The following is a 26,508-nucleotide window of genomic DNA, read 5'->3' on the forward strand; positions in this document are numbered from 1 at the left end:
TGCTATATAGTACAACAAAGGCTTAATATTTCTTGTCAGATAATGAGATCGACACAAAATGCCCAGAGCAAATAAAATTCTATCAAATAATGCAGATTTTAAGACCTGCAGGAGGAAGTGACTACAAGGACTGAATAAAACATTTGTTAAGAAAACAACAAAAAGAGGCACAGGTAAAAACAAACAAACACTAAGCAAAAGACAAAGCTTATTTATTGTGGTTTATTCTGTCTGGCAATTGAATTTATATATAGATTTCGATCCAATTAATTTTGCCAGGATTTTTGAATTCAACTCCTTTCATTGCAATGTAACATGTCTCCCATTTGACATAATTTACATGGATTTCCAATAAATTCAAAAGTTATTTGCAAATACATTACCAGAGAAAATGGCAGAGCCTCTCTTAAAAGTACAGTACAGAATCTTACGATTTTTTTTCTACATATAAACAAGTAAATATTAGGATACCAGTGTACATAAATAAAATCTGTATTTTATATTATTGACCTGTGTTCTTAGTTTTAGATAACTGCCTCATATGTTCATGTAGCATTTTTACCCCTGAAATATTTACATAAAACTTGTCTACATTTACAGTAAATAACCATAATTGCCTACTGTGCTTTCAGCAGCCAAAAGCTGAATTGGCTAGAAACATCTGATGAAGATTCTTGGAATAAAGGTATGACTAAATTACATCAACTCCTGTATACTATTACGAAGCGTTGGGAGGAATTTAATGGCATTTGTTAATTTACAAAATGCAACTTAGTGTTGGATCCGAACTGCTCTAACAGTAGGATAAGCCCTGCAATTACAGTCAAGCCACAATTTATGGAACATACATTCTACAAAACTACAATATTTCAGTGTCTGCAGTGGTGTTGATAAAACTGTGTTGGTTTCAAACAGGTAGCAAGCCAAATAACCTTTCATGTAGCAAACAAGCCTTAGCTAGTGCCATCTTGGAAGTCTGCATGCATTGACTCCAGCTTTATACAGCATAGTCATTTAAGCATTGAACTGCTCTCACTGCCTGCAGATCTGAACTTCACAGTATATTCAACTGTATCCACTCTAAGATAGCCAGAGACAGTTCTAATCCTCTCTTTTCACAAGCTCATAGTGGTTTGAGGATGTTTTGCAGTTCTGTGTCAGTGACCAGAGACTCAAATGGTTGTCCAGAAAACACATTTTGTTGCTAGAACATTATGTAAGAGAACATTGCTGGGAAGTATTCCAGTAATACATATTTTTTCCATTCTAAAACAATGGATAAAATAAATGAAAGTGTTTGTAATTACAAATACTTATTCACTATGTTCTAAGCAATGTTCCATTTGTAAAGCAATTTTATGCTGAAGCTCCTATAGCACCCAATTTTAAGTGACTTACTGAGGCATGATTTAATAATTATTATCCATAATTATCCATATACTAGACTATTCTTTGTTTTTCTTATGGAACTCATATCAATTCACTAATATAATAGAAAGAAAATATATTTCACTGAAAACGCAAACAAAAATACCTAGCACGAAACCAAACTTCTTCTAAACTCAATCTTAGGGCCCAATCCTGCACCCTCAGCTCATGCAAATTAAATGAAGTAATCCAATTAGGGTTGTTTTTTTGTTTCTTTGGGTTTGTTTGTTGGTTTTTTTTGTTGTTGTTGTTTGTTTGTTTAGTTGGTTGGGGTTTTTTGCTCAAAACCCTCCATCTGTGCAAGTCCAGATCTACACATGGCTCTTAACGTTAGTGCATCTACATTTGTCCATGTTGGGTTTATGATTGAACAAACACATGTATTTAGAATTTATTTATTAATTTCAATTCTGTTGATGCAGAGGCTTGATAAAAGATGATCCAACTGCATCATGGTTGGGCAAAGAGGACTTGCCCCTGCCTCTCTGGGTATAGGGAATATTGAGAAGAGTAAACAATTCCATCCATCTCCTGTGAGATTCTTGGCAACTTGTCCCTTAATTATAATCTCTTCTACTGTAAAAATATTTCTAAACAGGTGGTGTCTGAGATGGGTGAAGTGCAAATGAAAGTTAGCTTTTGTTCCGTTACCTCTCTCTTCCTAGCAGCTGCAGTGGGCTGTACCTGTCTTGCCCTGACAGTGAATGCTCTTTTCTGGGTCTGCAGGCTCTTAGCACACTTTTCTGAGGAGAAGCAGCTCACATCTCCTTTCCTAAGTTAAAGAGGTCAGGACTGTGAAGCAAAGGGCCATTCCTAAGTAGTCATTGCCACAGAGACGAAACAGGCCCTGCTGGAAATAATAAAGGTAGTACTTGCAGAAACTCAGGAGCCACCAGCGTGACCCAGACATCATTCAAAGACTTGTCTGCTGGTAGGATGTTCTGAGGAGACTTGTTATGTGACCCTTCTCAAACAGTTTTAGCTAAAAAGACCAAATTTCAGTATCATACATGTGAGAAAGAAGGTTATGCTCTTAGGTGTTTTTTAATAATACATTTAAACATTGTGACAATTCACATTTTACATACATCTCTGAATGTCAGGTGAGTGCTTGCAACCTACAGAACTTCTTGCTTTGAAAGAAAGTGAAGACAAGACCTCCACAGATATCCTCCAGACAGGATGCCATTTCCCCAAAACATCTGACTGAAGTCCAGGCTCTTAAATCTCATGGGTGCATTAGAAATGTCCCATTCAGAACTGTTATGTGATGCAGTTTTTGTGCCCTCTGTACAGTTATCATATTTCACTAAGGACAGAAGAGATACTCAGATGGTGACAGCTGAATGTAGTGGGGAAGAGCAGTTCCATAAATAAGAGGGTAGTCCAAATCCAACCTATGCTGGAAGTTAAAATATGAGTCTCTTTGCAGACATTAAGAATTCAAAACATCAGCACTGTCATTTTTTAAGTAATAATATTTGTAAGGTTTAAACCCCCCTGGCCAATATTACAAGATTAAAAGGACAAGAGTTGATTACATTGTCTTGCAGTGAACAGGAGGCATTCTGAAATCTCCAATGAAGCATTCTGAAGTCAAGTGATACTTACATACTTTATAAATAATCTAAGCTGATTGTTGCATTATCATAAGAAATAACAGTTGCTTTCTAAACTAACAAAAATCTTGTTTTATATTTTCTGTACAAACATATGCTAGTTAAAATTAGCCAATGAATTTGCAGAGAAAAACCCTTGTCAGACTGTGCCATTCTAAAAATAAATAAACACCACAAATGAAAGCCAGTATTTAGGAATGTGCTTGGCAAGAGAGTACCACATACAGTAATCAGGTAGCTGTGCAATAACAGTGAACATGTTTACCTTTACAGAGACATCTGTATTTCTAGGCACTTTGCTATCATGTTTGTAGTGACGTGGCCAGTTTAAAACTGAAGACCTCCAAAAACAAAACCTTGGAGCTTGAAAAAACAGAACTGTAAGATTTGTATTATCTATAAAGTTGGCACATGCCAATGGGTACGTAATGCCAAGATAATACAAGCATTTGCTATGGAAATTGGGGTGCCAGAGTAAGCTATGTGAGCAGGTCAGACCAAGCATTAAATTGTTCTAATGATTCTGCTTACAACATCTGAGCTGGATCATTTAGAGTTATCTTAAATATATCTACATTGTGTAGACACACTTGCTGAACTTTGGATTGTATGTGAAGTAAGTTTTATCAATAAATCAATGGAAACCTTGTATTACAAATAAGCTCTCATCTTTCTGCTGTCCAGAAGAAAAGAACAGTGTCTAGTGTATGTGATATCCTAATGTACTCCTGGAAAATTACCATATTGGCAATTAATTTCTTTAATATTTTTTGTAAGCCTGGGATTGTTTGGCCCAGGCAAAAGGGATTCTTTCTCCTTGAAGAAAGGGAACGCTGTGTTTTTATCACTGTGATGTTCCATTTGTAGCATTTATCTTTACCACAATCCTGAACATATTTTGCTAGCTAGCAAGGGATATATATTTTATATAGATTTTTTTTCTTCCCCTGAGGCTGAGATCTGCTCTGGCAATGTCTTCAGCCGTGACCATCCCAGAAGAGATGCTACAAATCAGCTTCAGCACCAGGGTATGAAATTATATAAATAGTAATTATGTTCCCTGCTCCCAGGAAGAGACCTGCCCTTGAAAGTCTTCAGCACATCACCACACGAGCATCTGTCAGGCTGAGCATCTTTCTGCATTCTTCTGTTTTGCAATAGACTACACACACCAAGTTACTCGTGAAGCACATAACAGCCTTATCCAGGCGTGTTTCAACCTAAATAAATAACACTCATCTGAAGTAACTGCTTATTTGCCTAACAGCAAAAGTCCCTCATTAGAATGTGGCCCAAAATAAAATGTTTGTTGCACAAAGAGATTTCTTACATTCACATTGCAAACAAATGTATATGCACAGTAGAAGACAGAAAAAAGTCCTTGAGCTGGGCTGTGGGATGTTTCCATCCCACGGTGCACAGATGAGAGTCATGTCTCTAGCTGCTTCCAAGCCAGGTCACCTGGCCTGAATGGCTGCTTTTAAACACCCGTGGCCCAGCCTAGGCAGGCTTGTTACACATGGTGACCCCACTCTGGTGGTGTGTGGGATGAACAAGAGACAGGGCAGCACTGTCAGCTTTTGTAGTCAGAGTACCACAGTTAATGCTAAGTTCTGGGAGGCAGACAATACCAGAGGGAGCACTCTGTGCCACAGCTTTACACACCAGCTTTCAGAAAGCACATGGAAACCATTTATCCAGCATCTTATAAAAGCACCATTGAAAGGTTGAACAGAGAGCACCACATATACAGAATTGTGATCAAAACAGCAGACAGGAGCTGCTCAGGGAGCCATGGAGAAGCACACAGCCCAGAAGGATCCCAGCACGATGGATTCCCTGAAGGCACGATAGATGAACAAGGCAGCTGTTCATCAGCCAGTTGCAACTGTAGAAATGGTCCAACTCTGTGTGACTCATGAATATGAATCCCTACACATACTCATCCCTCACCCCATGAATCCTGCTACACGTAAGCAAGCCTACCATTTATATTACTAGAAAGACTGAAGCAAGTAATTGTTCACAGTTGACGTGGACACCACCTCCCTGAATGCTCACTATTGAAAAACTTAGGTTCTTCAAAAGAAGACTGATAATTCTTATTGCAAAGCTTAGTCATCGTAGCTACATTACTGGGCTTTTTAGAGGATGTTTGTGAGCTACTATTGCTATTGTATGGCCAACTGAGTTCCAGTACATTAAATGTCTCTGTAAATATATTTCCAACCTAGACAAGTAAATGTTGGGATTGTCCCTTTGTACTTTTGAGTTAAACACACACAGTATGGAAAAGAGTATGGAAGTACTAGCTACTTTGTAAAAAAGGCACTATAACTGATTTAACTGTGGTAATTAGGTACATGCCTGTGCTACAGGTATCTGCAAAGAATCTGTTCCTCTCTGTGACTGAGAAAGTAATTCTACACTCATGGTAGAAAGGAATGACTGGTTTATGTATGGGGTTAGTACTGGTTTAAGTATGTGGTAAGACCAACTCCCACAGGAGACACAGATTCATGGAAGAGATGTCTGAATTGCATTTCCTATTTCTACCACTTCCCAGAGGAAAATCAAAAAGACCTTTTCGCTAGTGTAGTTATACACACATTAAAGCATCTCTTGGCCCTACTGTGGCAATTTGATGTGAGATCTTATTATATAGTTATGCCAAAAAATGGAAACAAAGAAATAGACTGTGAAGCTTCCCCCAAAAAGATCACCAGGTAACAAATACTGCATTTTGGATGTTGACATTTTATTTAGAAATATGGTGAAAGAGAAAAAAATAGCAATAAAGGGACTAGCAGAATAGACTCCCTTTTCTTTACAATCAAATTAATCTATTTGGGAATTACTGTTGGAAAAATCTTTCTATCTGATATATTAGTGAAAAGGAAGCATTGGCAACAGCTATAAAGGAACAGATCTTACTTCTGGGAAGAAGGAACTAAAACAGAAGCTTGATTCTTTGTCAAGAGATGTAATTATTCACGTAAGAACCTTGGACTGAGTTATAAAATATTTTTCTTTAGCATTAGACTACATAATGGAGATTTTAGGGGAGTTATGGACTCCCCTGTCCATGCTTGTTCAGGAGGGTAATTATTTTTTGCAGCTATGAAGTCCAACGTGTGTGTGTGTGTGTCTCAAGGCTGAAGGCAGGTACACATCCCACAAGCAGGAATCCAAAAGTTGAGCTGCTTCTCCATGAGGCTGAGGGTCTGGTTGACAATTAAAAGGCTCTCACCAGCCTGAGAGTCATTTAAACAGGAAGGAATGTGCCAGTACCACAGAACTGCAGACACAGTACCAGCTCCCGGTGTGAGGCTGTATGACACAGGTTAAAAATAAAAACCAAAGAAAGAAGAGAGGAGCAGGGATTTCACTGTGAAAAAGGGAAGTCTGGGGGGTCTCAAGGTGCAGCTGTCAGAACAGAGGAAAGAAAGGAAGGAAGGAGCTGAGTCTTGTGTCCCTTTGTCCAAACCAACATTCTTGATCCAGCAGTGAAAGACCACAGAGTGACAGGACAGTCCTCCACCATCCTTTGACTTACTGATCTAGAGTGATGTTTGCTTTTCTTTTGCACCTTAAAATTTTACAATCAAGAGATCAGTGTTATTCTTTGCTATCAACTGGCATTATCTCTGTCTTTGAATTGGTCTTGAAATTGAAACTGGAGAACCTGGCAAATCTCATGTTCCTACTGTTTCTCCAAAAGCAGTCATCCATGTAAAGGGATAACTACATCTTATGTATTTGGGAATTTCAGGAGTTGAGGTATGCCTGCCACTAAGCTGCAGGAGTCATATGGAGGACTACATATATAAACCAGTACCCCTGAGCAAACCCATAGTTAAAGACTTCAGAAATTCTCCAGACTTAGCACAGCAGTTCTTCTGAAATGTGGTGCATCTTATCTTTGGCCTTAAATAGTGTGATGTAGAAGGAGAGAACATTCAAACGCGAACTTCATGAATTCACATTCAAGGGAACAGAAACAGAAACTTTTATAAAGGTAAAAACTCTAGAGAGGAAGACCAAAGTCAGCTTTAAAGAGCACTGCAGTGGAGTGGAAGCAAAGGGTTTGCTGCAGCTGTCAAAACATGGCAGCATGGCCAAGAACAAGATGGATGTAGACTGGTCTGAACCACTTGCGCTTCTCCTCCAGGGATGAGAGTTATAGATCAAGTGTGTTGCACTGTTGCACGAGGTCAGGATTCATGAAGTTTGAATCACCCCGTGGGCAGTTCGACTGCGCACTTGCACTGCTCCTCAGAGCTGTACTTACAGGCAAAGCCCATAAATCAGCACACTTCTTTGATCTGTGTTTGCTCTTTATAGTACCAAGTAATGTTGAGCACTGGCCAGTGATCCGAGAAGGACTCAATCTGGTGTATCAAAACCCAGTGTCAACTGAGCTGAAACTAAACCTGCTTTGGCTACTATGGAATAAGCCAACCTCAGTTTATGTACTGTTTATTTTGAATTAAAAAAACCCCTGCTCTTCAAGGACATGCCATATATTACATATGTGTATGTTACCAAGCTTGGACTATAATTTATACTTGTGTCCAAATTACAAGTGTATGTTTATATACATGGGAATATGTGCACACACGTACACATGCATATCACACGATGCCAGTTCTCTACTGCTGGACTGTTCTTGTACCATTGTACTATTTATTGTACCATTCTTGAGTAAAAATTCGTACCAATCCAGTACCTACTTATTTCATCCAAGCACTGTACTTTGTTTTTCATAGTAACAGAATAACTTGGCATCTTTAAAAAGCCAGTGGCTTTCAAACTAAGAAAGTCTTGATTGCTCTCGTGCTCCTTTCACCAGAAGAACAAGGAGCACTAGTGGCTCTCCCTGACTAAATCCTACTGTCTCTTCTGCCTCTTTTTTTCCCTTTGGCCGTGTTCTTTTACATAGATTCCATTATTTTGAGCTTAAAAATGGAAAGGCAGATTCCACATCCTTGCTCAAGGAGACAAAAAACCCAACAAAACAACCCTAAATCAATTGTTCATTTACCCACTTCTAAAATAGGAAAAAAATTTTAACGAAAACCAAATAAAGCCCAAACAAAGAATGGGATTCTTCCTGTTACAAAAGCCAGTAAGTTATCTACAAAAACTTTGAAGATGAAAAATATGTTGTAAAAAATAAAAATATCCACTAAACACAGTACATAAATTTTCCCATATAATAAACTACACAAACATATTAAAATATTTTAAGTCTTAAAAAAGGGCAAAATTCTTAAAAAAATGACTCAACACTATCAAGGTTAGACTAAACATTATGCCAATGCATTCATTTGCATGACTTTTTGCAACATGACAATTGTCTGGAGTGTGCGTGGGTAGGTATTTATCTTCATGTAAGGGAAACATGACAAGAACACTAAGGGTGACAGTTGCCATTTTCAAGTGGTATTTCACAAATAATCAAACAAAACCCCTACAAATACCAGTACACATCTCAAATACTGCAGGTCACATTCTACAACCCTTGACATTAAAAAAAAAGAAAGAAAAAGCCAACAGAATTAATTCAAGTACATTTGGAGTAGGTCCCTTGTGAAGTACTGTCGTTTGCACTTTAGTTGCAATGAATGTGGACAGAGCTCCGCAAAAAACACAGAAGTGAGTGCACCTTCCCCAGCCTTGCAAAGGAAGTTTGAGTTGAGGTACAATGATCCTCAATGATCAACAAATGTTGTTTGCTCAACATTGTGGATGCCCAAACTGGAATGAAAAATGATGCTTGAAAAACACTTCGAAGAAAATAATCTCTCAAAATTAGAAGTTAGCTTTGTGTAAAGGCAGTCTTTTTGGTATGTAATCCTATTGGGACACCAAGCGTGGCACTCACTTCTTCCTGAATTCTGGTCACCTCAGAGCTAGCAATAAAGAAATCTTTACCTTGTCCTGGTCATCCTTCTGACCTGACGTACCCTTTGCCATAAGCCTCAGTCCACCATCCAGGTTAACCTAGCAGGTATCACACCCTGGCTGAAACATACATTGCCTCTTCTCAAATTGTGTTCTATACTTAGCTTTGTTCCTCAAAAGGAGAAGCACTTCCCTCTCCATGTTTCACTTGTTCCTTTGAAAATACCAGCAGAGAAATCTGTTGCCAGAGAAGTTAAAGTCTGGTGAATTCCCTGTGGTGCTGCAAGTCCCCTATGCTCTCATAGTCATTCTCTCCTGAAAGAGCAGTGTGATTTGTGTTAGGCACAGACAAGGTCCTGTCTTCTTCTTGGCTCACTGACTGGATAGCTTCATAGTCAGGCTCCAGCTCCCCGTTTGGTCTGTCCGCTGACTGAGGCACAGTGGTAGAATTTAGGGTGTTTTCAAAGTCTTTCACACTTGCATAGAGGCCACTGCAAATAGACGGGGACCTCTGAGATGCAATTTCTTGAATACAAGTGTAAGGAGAATCCAGTGCCTTGATGGTCTGTCCTGGTTTACTCACTGACGAGTACATGGCGGAGATCTAGGAAAAGGAGACACCTGCTGAGTATCCAAGCATGGCATAAAGCTTGTGCATCAGTCTGTGCACTTGTACCACAAGGATGTTGGTTGCTTAAGAAAAGACGGGATCTTCTAATAAAAACATATCCTTTCTTAAAAGGGTATGGGTTTTTCTTAAAAAAAAATAAATTACTTCTTACAAATCCCTTCTTTTCTGGCATGCATTTATAAATTGATTTTTTTTTTTTTTTTCAAAAAAAGAAGGCTTTATAAAATAAGTTTATAAATGTAAAAATTCTTTGAACATAAATCCCTGGCAGGCAAATAAGACCTGGGCAAGAGGGAATAGCTTTGTGAGCAGGAGCTCTTGCAAATTTTGCTGTGGTCCTGGAGCCAATTTGGACTCAACAGGGAGACAGGCATCAAATGGATGATCAGGTTGAATTGCTGTAATGTAGGAAAAGGATGCTGTCTGATCCTTGGGGCTTTTAAATTTTTTTTTTGTTATTATTTTTAATGGTAGTGTCTACTTTTCTGCTTTTACAGACGCCCCAATAGGAGGGTAGTTAATTGTTGTGTTTATAGGCAGGACTAAGGAGACACCAAGTCATGTGAAGACAACATAAAAAATATCTGCTCTGTTGACTACACTCTGCCTACAAAGAGGAGCTGCACCTCGGTCACTGCATATCAGAATTTTATGATAGAGAATGAAACCTCTCAGCTGTAAACACAAGAGAGGGAGGAGCCAGTGTCTAGCTCTAAAAATCCCCTCTGCTGAGGTGGTACACTTCAAGAAGTACACAAAGGTGGCGCTTCATGAAGAGATGAAGGAGAAGCCCACATCCATATATGTTCTTCTGCTCAGGGTTTATTGAGGCTGGTAACAAGCACAGGGATCAGTCTTGACTCCCTCTGCCAGTCCAAGTGGATACTAACTCTTGCACAGGGCAGATGTCTGATATTCCCTGCACTGCTTCTCTGGTACCCAATATCACAGTGCAACATAGCTCTTCTCTTATGTTTGAAGTCTTTCCCAAGCATGCAAGGCCACTCTGAATTTGCATCAGCCCAGTTAAAATAATAGATTGGCATGAAAATGTCCATTATGGTTAAGCAACACTGATGCAAATGAACCAGACCACTCCTGTTAATTCTGGGATGGTTTTTCTGGTTTGGTTGGTTGGTTGGTTGGTTGATTGATTTGGTTGGTTTGTTTGTTTGTTTGTTTGTCTGGTTGGTTGTTTTTTGTTTGGTTGGGTTATTTTAGAGAGACATTGAATTGCAGATGGCAGTACTTCTTACCTTTTACGGATTTCAGCCAACCAAACAAAAAATGGGTTTTCTGCTCATCTAATAATTCAACCCTTTTCAGTATTAGATTACATGAACCCAGTTCAAGGATCAATTTATTTGTTACTGTCTGGGAGTGCTTCTCCCAGCAGAAAGCATTAGCTCATTCAGCTCATTGCCAAGTTTGTGTTTACTTTTATGTCTGAGAACATATTTACAAATGGCACCGGTGTATTGGATATGATCACAAACAACCTCATTTCTGTTTAACTTTTCTGTCTTTAAATCTCCTCAATTTATTTGACCAACCTACATTTTAAAGAACAATTTATGTTCTTGTTTTTTTATTCTGCTTCCATTTACTTCCGAGAGTCCCAGCCACTTTGCTTGAGGAAGGTGGAGCATTTGTTTCAAAAGGCTGCTGGTTATTATTCTTAAGTAGAGCTTATCATCCAAGGATGACAAGGAGTTGGCCTAACGATCAACTAATTGTGGCCTCCTGTTATTTTACGACACCATTTTTAACCTATTTGCCTGATATAGACACGAGAACACTTCTGACTTTAGGAATGTGGCAATACAAACTCTGTGCAGAGAATCTTGGGCTTCCATTTTCCCTTGAAACAAATTTCACCTTTCTTAGATTCTGCTTAATCATGCTTATGCTAATTTCTGCCTAAAAAATAGTCTCTAGTTAGTTACTGAATTACATGCAAGCAACCTACTTCATCTTCTGTAAGAGATGGATCTTCCTCTCGAGACTTGTAAGACACTGAACTAAGCCTCTGTAAAAAAGGAAGAAAGAAAAAAAGGCTCATTACCCATCAACAGTGTAAAACCTATAATAAAACCCTCCCATTACAATCAATACATTACATTTCATGGTCATTTGCTCTCAAGTTCATTTTACATAGATAATATCTCTAATATCCAGAGTACATCTCTGGAGATAACAGCCCTGAGGTTAGTAATGCTTTTCAATGTATCTGCTCTTGTCCTGACCTGAAAAGGGTAAAAATAATGTAATGATTAAAACAAACTCTGCTCTGCTGTATCCCAGCCTTTACACTTCTAATGAAGCACCTGGAAAGGCTTCTCAACAATTAGAAATTAGCTGTTGTGACACACCAGTTGCCCTTTCACGTGATTTTCAGATACACTTTTAGATGACAAAAGAACAATGCTCAGCTGGCACCTTCTTGATGCCTGTTATCCTTCATTCTGTGGATCCTGGAAGTGCTGCAGGGAGACACTGTGTCCTCCCCACTCCTGCCCCAGGAATGCAGCCTCTGTGCAGAGGTTCCCAGCAGCCTGAACTTACAGTCATTTGAACCTGCTGCAGCCCATGCTGAGCTGGAGCCAGGTCACACAGCAGAGGTACTGAAGGATGGAGGGCTTGGTTTGGTATCAAGACTAACTTCCAGCATGTAAAGCGTTCTGTGGAAAACAGGTCATGAAAAGTTGGGGAGAAACCATTTTGCTCTCATGAAAAACATCTTAGGACCTTTACAGCAACAAAGACCCTGGCTGCTACACCGTGGGTGTGCGGTGCCTGTTCCCTGGGGCAAGAAGTCTTTGCTGGACTCCTGCTCCACACTGACTCAGAGGGAGCCTTCCAGCACTGTAACAGGCCATATTTTGGACTTTCACACAAATTTACCACCTAAAACACTTCCTACCTCTCCCAGTACAAACCAACATGGAGCAATAGAGCTATTTTTAGCACAGTCAATTAAATACCGCTTCCAGGCACACAAAACTTGTTTCCTTTTTTTTTTTTTTTTTTTCACAGAGGCTCATTATGATAGATTCTTTCCTACTTTCATTTAGTTGGCATTTTTACTTCTGGTAAATACCAAGCTCCAAACTTCTGACAAGGACCATGACCCAAAGTACACTGAAGTCTGCCTGCTGCTCCCCAGGAGCTTCCCTCACATTGAAAAATTCTCCTGCTTCTTTCTCACTGTCTGGAGAACATGCTCTTTAACCTGTGTTTTGTTTACTCATTAAAAAAAAAAAAAAAAGTTCAAATGTATTTTGGCCTTGTATTAGATCTGCTTCACTAAAGCAATTCAGTTTAGCCTTTCTTATTTGCAGGACATTTTTTGTGTTGGGGAGTAAGTTACTAATTTCATCCTCACACATTAAAACAAGCATGTGCTCACAAAATTCTTCAGTGATTTTTCTGTCATCAGCGTGTCTATAAGCACCATGTGTCAGGACCCCTTCTACAGTTTCCCACTCAGGTACTGAAAAATACTCCAGGATGTTGGCCATCCTGTATTTGTTTCCCAAGGATCTAGTGTTCTTTCTTCTAAATGTGAAACCTGTGACATATAAATTTTGAAGGATATTGTTATCTTGGAAACTGAAAAAAATCCCACTTGCTCCTAAACATTTTATACCTAGCAATATTATAAACTATGCCTGAAACCTCAAAAACAGCAAGAAAAACAGCAGATGTCCTTATTTGCCTTCCACTTTCTTTTTCTTCCTCGACAGCACTCGAATTTTTACTCTTTGGTTCAGCTGCTGCTCCTGACTCGGGCAGCAGAACTAGGAGAACATTTGCCTCTGGTGCATTTGTAAGGGATACTTTGCCCATGCTCAGGCTGCGCAAGGCTGAAGTCAGATGGCAGCAGCCAGATGTACACACAGAGAGCATTTCTACCAGTGCTCACTCAGGAAAGCCCTGGGTGAAAAGGGAGATCCATACTTCCTTTTTTTGTTTTTTAATTAAAAGAAAGTACTAAGTCAAAACTGTTTGCCTTTCCAGTTTTATTAGAAGAACTATGCTCAAGTGTTGCAGGTGATAGAGGCCCTATAAGAAGCCTCGTGCTATTAAAGGTGTCCTTCTTCATCAAAGTCTTACAAAAGATTTTGCTGGGTCACAGCCAATAACCAGTTTGGATACTTAATTTTCACCTGTTTATTGCACACCCAGCTCTTAAAAAGATGCTTTATCCATTTCATGCTGCTATATACTAGAACAGTCTCTGGCTTGGTCCACCTAGCTCTCTCCCAAATTTGTGTGCTTCAGGAACTGGCATCGCCTGGGGATCACCCTGGCTGCCCTCTTTTCAAAGGTGAGACTGAAACAGCTTGGACATGGTCTGTTCTCTCTTGGTTGGCAGGTACAAGCCTTGGTTACACAAGCAGCCTGGCCGCCTGTCCCTTCTTTGTGCCCTATTAAAGCAAAGCCTAATTGTTGTGATGGAGTCTTGCATGACTTCCACACAAACTGTCTTCATCAGGGCCAGGGCAGAAGGTTGAAGAGTTTGGGATACAGATGTCATGTTAGGCAGGGCAGCTAAGTAGCCCCACAGAAAAAGAAGCAAAAAGAAACACCTATGGTATCTAACTTAAAAGAGTTATCAGTACAACATACATTTCCATAAACATCTTGGCTTGGGTTGCCACGTAGAGAAAAACAGGCATTGCTCTGCATTGTTTGAGGCAGCAAAATAGAGGGGAAAATTATCATGATCACAACAGAAAAACAATCCTGCAACCACCTCCCCACACAATGCCAACAATAATGACATTTATATATTCCATCAATTACCATTTCCAACTCTGTTGCAGCTGTAGCTCTCAAGGACAGGACAGGCACACGCTTCGATGCATAATGCATGTACCCAGCAGCAAGCGCGGGAATGATCTGATGCTGCCAAAGCTTTAACTCGGGATGGCTTCAGCTCTGAATAAATTTTAATTAGACAAACACTTTTTTCCCTGGCACTTAGGGGACTGCATGTGTCATCTCTTGATTAATCCTTCAAAACCTGAACCATTTTAATCAATTCCCACTCCTTGCAGTTACTGACAGTGCATACATGGTGTGCTGGGGAGCTACAGAACAGCAAAGGCTTTTTCCTTTGTATCAATGACTGGGAAACACAATGATTTTCTGCAAGTCTTTTCACACCTGGTAGGAAAAATGTCACTGTTACAAGTTACAGAAATCTGTTTCTCTAAAAGTTTAATTAGAAATTACTTATGGCCTGAATCTGGGAGGGGTGAATGTTGGTGGATTATTGTTGACAATCATGTCTTATTTTTTTACTTGATGAGCTCATTATTTGTAAGAATGTGCACTGAAGAGTCCAGCTAAACAATTTTTGTATTATGAGTAGTCTTCAGTTTATTCATTTGGACTCTATTGTGCTTTACAGGTTACATGGTTAGTTAGTTATTTAACAAGTTATTTTTTTGCCTTTTGCCTGGATTACTGAAATACTTCAAATAAGAGAACAACCAGAACCAAGTAAAAATACCTCAGCTCTGCTATGATTTTTCAGGTAAATGTTTACATTAAAAATTGCATCTTAAAGAATTTTTTTAAAATGTTTATCAATACCAAATATTATTTGATGACTCAGACACCAAAAATCTTCTAAAATTAAGAATCTTCAAAATTAAGAAAATATCTAAACTAGTTCTGAAAAACGCAGACTCAACAGTTTATGAAAAGTCCATGCAATGAACCAAAAGCATTCCTTAAAATGAATTCTGATTAAAAACTAGAGATGGAAAATAAATTGTTGAAAATGTCATCATTCTATTTTTCAAGGACTTCACCACAACTGTTCCTAGGGACAAAAAATAAGCTGCTGAAAAAACTTAACTTTTGGCCATGAGTTCAGCAGGTAGAAATTCATTACTGTGTTTATATGTGACATACAGGATTTGACAGATATAAAAGCCTACTGCTGCAATCTCTCTTTCTGTCCCTCTCTTCTACAGACAGAGACAAGAAGAGTTGCTTTGAGCAGGTGCCTAACACTTCCACAGCAACGAGAAGGTGGCCCAACAAAAGAGGCACATCAAAAGTCAGGGCATCCACCAAAGATGCCCTCCTCTCCTTTTTGTAAATTGTGGTTAAAAAGAAGAGGGGGATTCTTTATAAGATATAGATGCTGACAGAGATACTAGATACCCATTGTAATAGCTTCCACAAGTATGTTAAACAAAGAAGCAGAGGCTGCCTATGTAATTCCAGGATAATATTTGGGAAAAGCTTTATGTAATGCATAACTGCAACGATCAAAAATATAGGCTGCAACAGAATGAATACATGCCTATAATGCAAAGACTATCCTGTACACTTCCATATTTCCCTACTTTAGTCTTGCATCACCTTAAGTGTCGTTTTTCTTCTTGGCATTTTTTGTTACTAAAAAATAAAATCCTCTCCCACCCATATGTTCTCTGTCATTATCTGGCTGTTTGATGAGGACAAGTATTTGCAGTATTTACCTTCTCTGGTTTACTTGCCCCTTCTGTCACTTCTTCTTCCACTTGTTTTTCTTGCACATTCTCATTTTCATCAAGAAGTTTCATGGGTACCGGAGGGGGAAGCTCATCCTCTACATCTGGTATATTGTCAAGAGGACTTTCTGAATTAGCACTTTGGCGACTCTTCTTATTTCGGTCAACAGATGCATATTCTGCTGATTCAATTCTGCACTCAGGAATCTGATTCTGACCTTCAGAAACTGTCAGTGAAGTCTTTGATTTGCTGTTACAGTTCCCTTCCATCCTGACTACTGCTCCAACATCTTTAATTTCCTTCACAGTTTCATACAAGCAGTCTTCAACTATGTTCTCCTGAGAGGAGCTGTCTTTCAAGACTTCATAAGGCCCTTCCATTCCGAGACCTTGGTCATTTTCTGCATTTCTAGCTGAGATGATGGTTTCCATGGTTGTGTTAGGGGGAATACTGGGTAGTTCCCGGCTCTGGTGACATTTTATAGACTTTCCAAGACTATCCTGTTGATCTGGTAGATCAGATGTCTGTACTTCTTCATAAGGCTGGATACAGGCAGTTGTACTGTCTTCGGAAAGAACTAAAGAAAATTACGAAGAAGTATTTCAAACAAATGCATAAGTAAGGGGTCAGTGTGATTTGGTACTCTCTATATCACTTTGTTTTTGTGACACATTGGAAAGGATAAATGATACTACTGCCTGGAAATGTCTAGTGGTCACCATGGTTTTTGTTCATCAAAAAGTTTCAGTTACAGAGATATCTGCGCTCTACTGCTAAAATATATTTCTCACAACATCTGAAACAGTCTGTACGCCCCAAAGTCACATTATATGGCAACAGCATTTACTGTAAGAAAAGGGGACAAGGAGGGTAGGTGCAGGTGTGCATGGATATTCAGATGCCTTGTACTCAGTTTCACCGAATGATTACAAAGCGCTCAGGAGACTCAGATGGGAAACAGGTGGGAAGCCTCAAACCAAGTGTCTCGAAAAAAAATCCTTGTTGATTTAAAAAAAACACACCCTTGCTACATTTTAAAAAAAAAAAATCCTTGCTAGATTTTCCTGTTTCCATTTTCCTATTCTTTGGAATCAAAAGGAAAGTGTTCTTGCTTCCTCCCTACCCATCCATCACCTTGTTTAATATGCTGGCCAAATTCTCACTGGAATTGCACTTCGCTCAGCCCTGCCACAGCCAGACTCCCTGCATGCTACACCAGAAGCTCCTCACTGGAAGGCTATGCCATAATTCTCTTAGTCTCGCAGCACATAATGTAGATTGACAACCTACTAACAAGCTGGCCATATGCACAAAAGAGAAGACTAGACTTCAGAACGTAGTGTAGTGTTAGGCAGAACATGTTGCTTTAAGCCCCAGAAGCGGGCCATGTGTCACTATCACTAGAGGGTATTAAGGACTGAAATCTGTGGGGCTTCTCATCTTACACTGCACATGTATGACATTTACATGCATTCAGGGATGTATACATGGGCATATACAAGCATGTTTCAGGTAGTGTATGGTATGTAACTTCACCTTACACTATTTCTTTAAAAAAACACTTCTGAATAGCTTAATTTTTCTTCTTCTTCTGAATAGCTTTACTTCTTCTGAAGAGCTTTTCTGTTAGGTTCCTACAGTACTCTCTCAACAAAATCAACCCATTCTTCCATATCCTTCCATGTGTTTGACATGATGACATAAAGTGTTGCCAAACCAATTAATGCCCTTGATTTGGCGGTTGCCATGGATGTTGCTTTTTCTTACACTTAGGGCGTGCAGCCATGGTCAGCACCTGCAAGGAGCCAATACCTGACTGCAAAACTCAGGATGGAAATGGAGGTATAAGATGGTAATCACTGTCTGAATGGGAGATGGGAGAAGGAAAACATCCTCCTTTATTTACTTAGCTCCTGCAAAAAACATGGGGAGGAACAGGAGACAGGCAGGTTGTCCTACTCACTGCCTGGGATGCCTGTAGATTTTCTGGAAGACATCAGGAACCATCCTGGAGAAGCTGGAACATGTTTTGCTTCTCTGGCCCTTGCTTCAGGGATTTCTGTGCTGTGCAGAGCACCGCCACAGAACCCAGACAGCACACCCCCCCAATTCATCCTGGAGGGGATAATCATAAGTAATAAGAGCTCATGTTTTTGTGCTTCTGTGGTTATGGGTAGTAGCACAAAAATGGTTGGTGTAGCAAAGGGGTTGGCATAGATAAGACAATGCTGGCAGGCTGGGTAAAGGAAAAAAACACATCACTTGATGGTTCTGCTTCTGTAGCCCTGCCCCTACTCAAAAAACTAGCAGAAACAGTAATAAAAAGAACTATTAACAAAAAGAGTGTGTAAAATATAAGTGAGAAACTAAAGCGCATTGGTTCCTATTATTCAGAAGGGATGTTACACAGAGTGTAAGCTGAGTAATATGAGACAGTCTGAAAACTGTCTGCTGGTTGACAGCAGCTCTGACAGCTGCACATGTGGTGACTCATGGTAGAGAGAAATCCTTCCCTTCTGCAGGGCTTTGATCTGTGCACCAAGTGCCTCTGGGAACCACACACCTACATACACAACAAGCCAATGGAGAGAAGCAGCAATTAGCTGCAAAAACTAAGTTAAAAACGTCTTTGGATACTTATGTCTGAGGGGTAAAGACTGAATAGCTTAGCCTCTGGTTACAGAAGGAGATGAGGAGGTGAGCTGTAAGTTGGAGTGCAGCCCCTGGTGTTGGTGCCTACTGTGAAGACAACAGTTGGCTCCCAGTGGCTCTGAGCTAGAGTGAGTTTATTTTTAGGTGCAGCTAAGTAAAATATTTTCCAGTGACACTTCAGGGTGAATCATTTTGAGTGTTCAGCAAAGCAAAGACTGAGAAAAAAAAAAGGAAGCCTATTTATGTTGCGTGTTTTCTAAAATACAAAAATATAAGTGACAGCCTCTCACAGTGCAGGACTATGATCCCAAGCTGTAGTCCCTGGAGCACGTGAAGTATTTCCACAGTCTCCTGGAGCATTTCTGAAGCTCTAAGGTACAACTACATCTTCTGGTTTTATCTCAGTTCCATAGTTTGCCAAGATTACGGAATGTCAAATTCTTTGCCTGATGGTCTGGTCACTCTGCAGCTATGGCTTGGTGGCCAAGGCCTGGTGGCCCAAGGGAGGACCTTAGCACCTTTCCAGTGCTGGCTGGCGTGGAGGACTGGGACCTGGGGTGGAGGGCTGTCCCAGAGCACACCCAGCAGTGGACATGCAGCCCAAAACATCATCATTTCCATGGGATGATCATCTCCATGGGATGATCATCTCCATTGATTTACCAGGAAGGCAAATGAGTTCACAGCACTTTTTAACTTGGTCGTAAGTTCTGTGTGATCTGGTGTCAGACCTTCAGAGGTGAGCAGAGTATTCAGACAAATGGCACAACTATGTGCTTGGAAGGCACAAAGGCTAGAAAGCTAAGACTGGAGGGATCACCAGTGTACAGCTAAGGTGGGAGCTGTGAGCACTGAGATGGTGCAGCTCACCCATCCCACCCGCAGGGGCTGCCGCTACTCACCCTCACCGTTGCTGAGTGCCCCGTTCTGTTCGCTGTTTGGGGGGGGCTCTGTAGCCGAACTTGTGATGGAATGGCTGAAAACCTCCTTGTCGGAAGGCTGCAACACAAATATTGACCATTGGATCAGAATAAATGTTCCCATGAATAGATATCCAACAAATTTCATTCTGATCTCTGGAGCTCTGACTCATAGGTATTGCTAGCAGGAGAGTCAAACCATGCCAACTATACTCAAAGATTTATGTGCCTGTGTTTACAGATGTTAAAGCAAATAAAAGCAGGTATGTCCAGAGTGATCTCCCCTGAGGAGGGAGCAGCTGACAAAGGGTACACTGCACTTTCACTGCAAACACGGTGAAGGAAAGGCAGGAGATCTGAAGTACAACAGTGGAAGAAAGAGCATTGAGAAAGCGCAGATTATCAAGACCTACGTGTATTCTCCTCTTCTTCCTGTTCTGCAACTTTTAAAGATTCCCTTGCTCAACCTCCTAGAAATTCCTGAGCTATTTTCTAATCTGTGGTATTTTGCAAGGAGCTTGGTACAAACCAACCACAAGACAGACACAAGCTGCCAAAAACAAATACTTACCACATTCATCAGATTTTCATGATCTCCATTCTGATGTCTGGCCTTCTTTTCCCTTAGTGAAAAAGGCATATGAACTGTTACTATAAATTATGCTAATATACGAATGCCAATCATTAATAGACCTTACACAGCTGCAGGAAACAGAACTGCAATTCACAATAATATTGAAAATGGAATAACGGAAAATTATTACAGGGATTGGTATGATGTCTATGTAAGGACACCATCAAGGCAGGATGGTGGTAAACAAAACTGAAGAGGTACAACAAACACACACAAAGCTTTTTCTCATTCGGTCTAAGATCAAAGTGAGGAGTGACTGTTGATAATTACAAGATAATGTAAATAATTACCAGAGCATGTAGAGATGGAACAAGGGGCAATGGCTTCAAACTGAAAAAAGTAGGTTTAGATTAGATATTAGGAAAAAATTCTTTACTGGGAGGGTGGTGAGGCACTGGAACAAGAGGCCCAGAGAAGTTGTGGATGCCCCATCCCCAGAAGTGTTCAAGGCTAGATTGGATGGAGTTCTGAAAAACCTGGTCTAGTGAAAGGTGACCCTGCCCATGGCAGGGGGTTGGAACTAGATGATCTTTAAGGTCCTTCCCACCCCAGTCCATTCTATGATTCTGTGATAATAAAAATATTATTATATTCAATTTAATCATATCTGAAATGCTCAGATACACATGTTTTGCTGATAGACTACCTGGGGAGTTCCTTAAACTGTGCCATTAAAAGGTGTTTATCTTATGAAGAATTAGAAAAGGCCAAAAAAATCCAGCATACTCCCATTCAGAATGCTAGTTAGAATTAATAATAAGCATGAACAGTTCAAAAAGGCCTACAAATTTCATAGCAGCAGAACCCTACATTTTTAAAGGAATCCTGCATCACGGGGTACTTCACAGGACTCAAAGTATGGATCATGTTTCCAGTTTTTACAATATTGGAAATACAGCTCTTATTCAGAAATACTCTAATAATAAGCTTAAAGTAATATTAGTACTTCCCCTAAATGAAAAGGCAAGTAAAAAGTTGAGAAAATACTGACAATATGAAACCTATGCTTCTTCTAAAGTCTGCAGTCTTCTTCTAAAGTACTTCCCACATTAGCAACTGTTAAAATTCTACCTAATTGGGAAATAAGAAAACAGCAAGTAAGGCTGCACCAATGCAGAGCAGCGGAAGTTAAATGCTTAATTTCCTCTCTGTAAGTATTTCTGACTCTGATATTTTAGAACAGATTTTATTCAGTTTTCCATGTTCTCATCCATTTTTGAAGAGTAAGCCAGGAAGAAATTTTGTATAATTGCATTTATGTAAACAACCTGCCCTACAGAATGACCTGAAACAAAAGATAGTGTCCAGACTAGCGACACAAGAAATTTATAAAAGAACATCACCAGAATGTTTCTGGCAGTGTATATTTCTAATTGCAAACACATACTCAGTGGTTTGACTCATCTTTCCAGAGATTTTTCAAGGATTGGTGTGTTACAAGACAAAACACAGAATCATAGAGTCATTTAGGTTGGAAAAGGCCTTTAAGATTAAACATAGTAGCTAAATGCAAAGTTTCTGGGCTAAAGAATTTTTAAAGTAGGTTTTGACTTTTAAATAAATTAAAAAGATATATTTCTATTATTTTTTACTCAGATATTACTGGAAACTGTGGTAATAGGAAGATACTGAAATATCACCAAACGGCTTAGAAAAGCATTTCTTCTGAGTGGCCGCACAGCTGCCTCAATGCTCTCAATGCTGAAGGGTGAAAGCACATGCTCCTATAGGCATAAGCATCCAAACCACAGATTTTGCTGCTGTACCGAATCATGGATAGGGTTTTTTTTCCCCCATAGGCTTGGCTGATTTAGCTATGCTTGTAAAAGCATACAGCAGTATGGACCACAGCAGTCCCACTTCTCGTAGGGAAGGGTCTGGCCTGATGGAAGGGCATCGTGGATGGAGTGCAGGCTGCCCAGCTCCCGTGTGCAGTCAGCAGGGCACAGCTTACATGTCATGAAGGGGCCTTGAAATGTGAATAAACAAAGTCAGTAGAAGTGCCTGTGTTGGTGAAATCGAACTCTCTTATGGAGAAGAAAATAAGGATGAGGTATAAGACTTTAATAGTATCACCATTTGATTCTTCCTCAGTTTTGCTTGAGTGGCAGGATCAATTCCCTAGACTTCAGGAATAACCAAAGCAAAGCTGAAATACATAAAATCCGCTTTCCTTTCTTTTTTATCTATGCTGGTCCTGTTCAGCCCACCTAATGTTCTCAGTTTCAGCTTATTGGTGTGATCTGCTAACAGTCAGTGTCCACCTATGCTCCAGGCTTCATCTTAGGGGAAACCACCAAGTAAGCAAAACAGTGTACTTCTTTCACAGCAAAAGAAAAAAAAAACATTTTAGAAAGAACAGAACTGTTCCAATTCAGTTTTGCTCTGAAAACAGATTTTTTACTGTACTTTTTTTATTTCTGTACCTAAGTCCTCAGTATTTCCTGCTAACTAATTATTAGTGAAGCTATGTCAATCTCTGCACTAAGTGACATAAGAACCATTACTGCGTGCTACGCTCCCAAGCCTTACCTGTTGCAGCTGGAGCAAAGGAAGATGAGGAAGGTGAGGAACAAAAGTGTTGTCATGGCTGCCAAACTCCCCCACAGGATGATGTGGATCTGTCCACTGCCTAAGAAACCACCCTCTGGCCCCATGGTACTAGCAGGAGCTAGTGTCACTTGGGGATGAAGAGGTTACTCCTTGGAGAAGGCTGGCATCTGTGCTGCATGCACCTTCTGTTTCTGCAGGAAGAAAAACACCATTAGAGCTTAATAGAAATTTTGAAGATAACGAACCTGACAGTTACAAGTCTGGCGGGAGAGATTTTCAAATCCAGATCTTACAAAAGCCAGTTTCAAGTACAAGCCAGCCAGCTAAAGAGATTTTCAACTACATTTCTGATGTCGATATAGAACAAATTTGCTAAATATTAACGCAGGATGCTACCTATCTACAATCTCAATGTGAATAAAAGGTACAGTATCTCTGTACTTGTATTTTCAGGAAAAAGTTTATAAACCCACTTTGAGGGAAAAAAATCTACTTTGTGGTGATATTTGCTAATGTAATTGGAAAGTGAGATTTCAAAACCAACTACAACTTCTGCAAATTTAAAAAGCCAAAAAGAGAGCTGCAGCAGGCAGCTTCTTCCCTCTCAATGTCTCCTGCCTGCACGTGATTCGAGGCTTAAAGTGTAATGGCAAATAATCTACATAAGTCTTTGAAAGGAATACCACAAAACCCTTTCTTGCAGCAGGTAAGTTGTATTTTCTTAATAGTATGTCTGGAGAGTAACAATATGGAACTTTCTTTTTTTGCTTCTCCTCACCTGAGTCTAAGAAAACATCAGAGAAAAGTAGACAGGGTGTTTTTTAACAACTTGAATAAACACAGTTTTTGCTACAGCAGAACAGCCCCTGGAGAAACATTCCAGGTAAAAACAATTTAGGTGATATAAGTTTTGGTATACAATATATTCTAGAATTTGTTACATATTTTTAATGTAATACATTGTTGACATGGCAAAATTAAAAGGTCTTTCATTCCGCACTTCCGAAGTTATCAGTTTCTCCATAATTTAGGAAGAGGTTATGCAAAGTCCATTTACAGGCTTTCAGCCAGACTTTAAGACTTACTTTAGTGCATATACTTTCACAGATATATTTTTATATATGAAATATGTATGTACCTATATTTTTTCTCTGCAGCAGAAGCATAGTTGGTAACAGCAAATTCAGTTAGGTATACCTGCATCAAAAAATATATCCCCATTTCATTATTAAAATCTCACCAGAAAAATTGATTTCCAGAAAAAGACCATTCTGATCAAAGGAAATCTGGTGAATCTGAGAACATACTTAACAACTAAGCTATGTGACTGGGTAGTTATTACTAGTGACATTTCTGTTCCTGCATAAAATGGGCTCATTGGTTTCGACCATGTAGGATCAGACTTCTGGACTCCTTCCAAGAAGCAGCAACTCTTACTAATTAATCCACAGTGCATAAAGCTTTTTAATTTTTTTTCTTTTAGGTAATAATGGCATGGATATACCTTGAAATGGGAAGCAACAAACAAAAGATGGCAAAAAACATTACAAAGCACAGTGGTAGCTGCCTTTAACTGCCTTTAACTCCAAACCTTTTTTAAGGGCTTTGAACAGAAAGTATTTATCTTTTCAACTTTTATTTTTTGTGAATTTTCAAAGACATTTTTGTTGTCTTTTCTTCCTTAGTCTTCTCAAGCAATAAAAACGAATTCAAATGAAAAAAGAAACTGTTTTTCCCCCCAAAATACTGGGCAAATAAAAATATAAGAAAAAGAACAGGGATTTAAAAATTATTTTCTTAAAACAGAAGCACATATTTATTTCCTTTTAAAGCAGATACAGAGCTGTCTTGAAAGATATTTAAATAATTCTACTAAGTTCATAATTTTGTACCTACTCTAAAGAACAACACTATATTCCTCTCAGAAGACTAAGCAGTGTAACATAAGGTACTATGGTGGGAAAAATTATTGTTTTATTCTAAATATATATTCTTAAGGCTCCTGGCCTTTAAATAAAGACAATATTTGAGCTAAGGAAAGCTAAGGCTACATGGGGAGCAGCCCCATGGAAAAGCTGCATCTTTGAAGACTTCAGTACAGAGTTAGTAAGTGTTGGGATGAGCAGGAGCAGATGGAGTTCAGACTGAACTTCAAAAGGACTGAGATCAGAGAGAGACAGTCAAGGGAGTTCTACATATGATGTCAGGAGTGAAGTGTGAGATTGATGCTAGACATGAGGCATCCCACCAGGCAGAAGCCAAAATAGCAAAGGGAACGACCAAAACAGAAGATGTAGTTAATTTACAGGAAAAGAGCAAGAATTGCTTTGACTGTAAGTTGAGAGAAAGAGGTCAGAAAAGGACAGAAAAGTACAGTGGCACTTGAACCATGGCAGGCAACCACTGGAGACACCAGTTACCTGTGTAAAATAGAGTAATAACTAGGAATGGACTGATGACAGATGAAGCCTTCCATAAAGGAAGCTGAGCAGGCAAGATGTGACCAGTGACTCCTCTTAGCGCCTTGAAAGGCAAGAGTTTGGTGTAAGGACCTCGAAGCTGTGCAGCATACAGGACAACCAGAAGGCAATACAAAAGAAAAAACCCTGGCCTTCCCCAGTACCTAAAGGGGACCTACAGGAAAGCCAGACAGAGTCTTTTTACAAGGGCATGTAGTGACAGGGCACGGGACAATGGCTTCAAACTGAAAGAGTGTATTAGGAAGAATTTTTTTACAAAGAAGGCAGTTGAGCCACTGTAAGAGCTTACCCAGAGAAGTTGTGAATGCCCCATCCCTCGAAAGTGTTAAAAGCCCAGCTGGATGGCACTTTGAGGAACTTGGTCTAGTGGAAGGTGTCCCTGCCCACAGCAGGGGGTTGGAACTAGATAATCTTTAAGATATTTTCCAACCCAGGCCATTCTATGATTCTATGAGTCTGCATTCACCCTCTGTGAACCCTTCTCATGTAGTGACATCAGAGGGCTTACGCCTTCTGTTTAATGCTTCCCAAAAGATGAGGCTGAAATAGTATTCACTCAGGCGGGTGCCCTTAACACAGAAGAGTTTCTGAAGTAATTGAATCGGGACCAGTACCCTTCAGCTGCCCCAACAAGCCTGGGCAGGCACCTGCCAGAGAGACACATTGAAAACACAATGCTCTGTACTCCTTCTTGTTCTGCCAGGTGAATGCCTGGACTGTAAAATATTAATGTCTGCCTAATACCTTGGATTTTGGAGCTGCTACAGAGGCTAGCTTTAAGAAACTTACTTGCAATGATGATGGAACAACAAGCAGCTAATTTCCAAAAGCTCTCAGAGAGCTGAAATGATTAACTCCTGCTTTTACAATAAAAAGTGATATTGTGCTGCCCCCTGGTGAATCTCTCCATTCGGGAGCTGGGATTTGTGGCTCTTGCGAGGGTGCTTCGGAGCTGGATGTTACAGAGCTGTTGCTACAGATGGAGTTCACAAGGGGCCCTTCATCTGTCGGGCTGGAAGAGATCCTACCTCCACCACCAGAAGGCTGTCAGACTCAAATAGTTCAACCTTGCAGAAAGACATTGCTGAGACAGAATAATGGTCAATGGAACTGGTTTTGGTTTGTGGTTTGTTTTTTTTTTATTAATGATTTTCCTGTGTAATGATCT

At 39.8% G+C, this 26,508-nt stretch overlaps 1 protein-coding gene and 1 long non-coding RNA gene across 7 annotated transcripts in view; one reads left to right on the forward strand and one right to left on the reverse strand.

The window, feature by feature from the left end:
* Positions 1–208: 208 nt before the first annotated feature.
* PAG1 (phosphoprotein membrane anchor with glycosphingolipid microdomains 1) overlaps positions 209–26,508 on the reverse strand; it is a 111,580-nt gene continuing 85,280 nt past the window's right edge. For 4 of the 6 annotated variants that reach the window (XM_027638683.1, XM_027638681.1, XM_027638682.1 and 1 more), the window contains 6 exons: positions 22,840–23,051; positions 20,245–20,296; positions 19,656–19,752; positions 16,089–16,678; positions 11,555–11,614; positions 209–9,558 (listed from right to left, as the gene is read on the reverse strand). In XM_027638683.1, the coding sequence (XP_027494484.1) occupies positions 9,208–9,558; positions 11,555–11,614; positions 16,089–16,678; positions 19,656–19,752; positions 20,245–20,296; positions 22,840–22,964 (1,275 nt within the window). In that variant the 5' untranslated portion in view covers positions 22,965–23,051 and the 3' untranslated portion in view covers positions 209–9,207. Of the gene's footprint in view, positions 9,559–11,554; positions 11,615–16,088; positions 16,679–19,655; positions 19,753–20,244; positions 20,297–21,298; positions 21,359–22,839; positions 23,052–23,998; positions 24,016–26,508 lie in introns of those variants that run through there. The other 2 variants (XM_027638684.1, XM_027638685.1) reach the window with 2 other exon arrangements.
* On the forward strand, positions 15,063–22,325 carry LOC113944950. The gene is made up of 3 exons (XR_003526899.1): positions 15,063–15,130; positions 19,915–20,086; positions 21,904–22,325. It is a non-coding gene; the product is annotated as an uncharacterized LOC113944950 (long non-coding RNA).

The sequence above is a fragment of the Corapipo altera genome, unplaced genomic scaffold, assembly GCF_003945725.1.
Source record: "Corapipo altera isolate COAL_440 unplaced genomic scaffold, ASM394572v1 49, whole genome shotgun sequence".
Lineage (NCBI taxonomy): Eukaryota > Metazoa > Chordata > Aves > Passeriformes > Pipridae > Corapipo > Corapipo altera.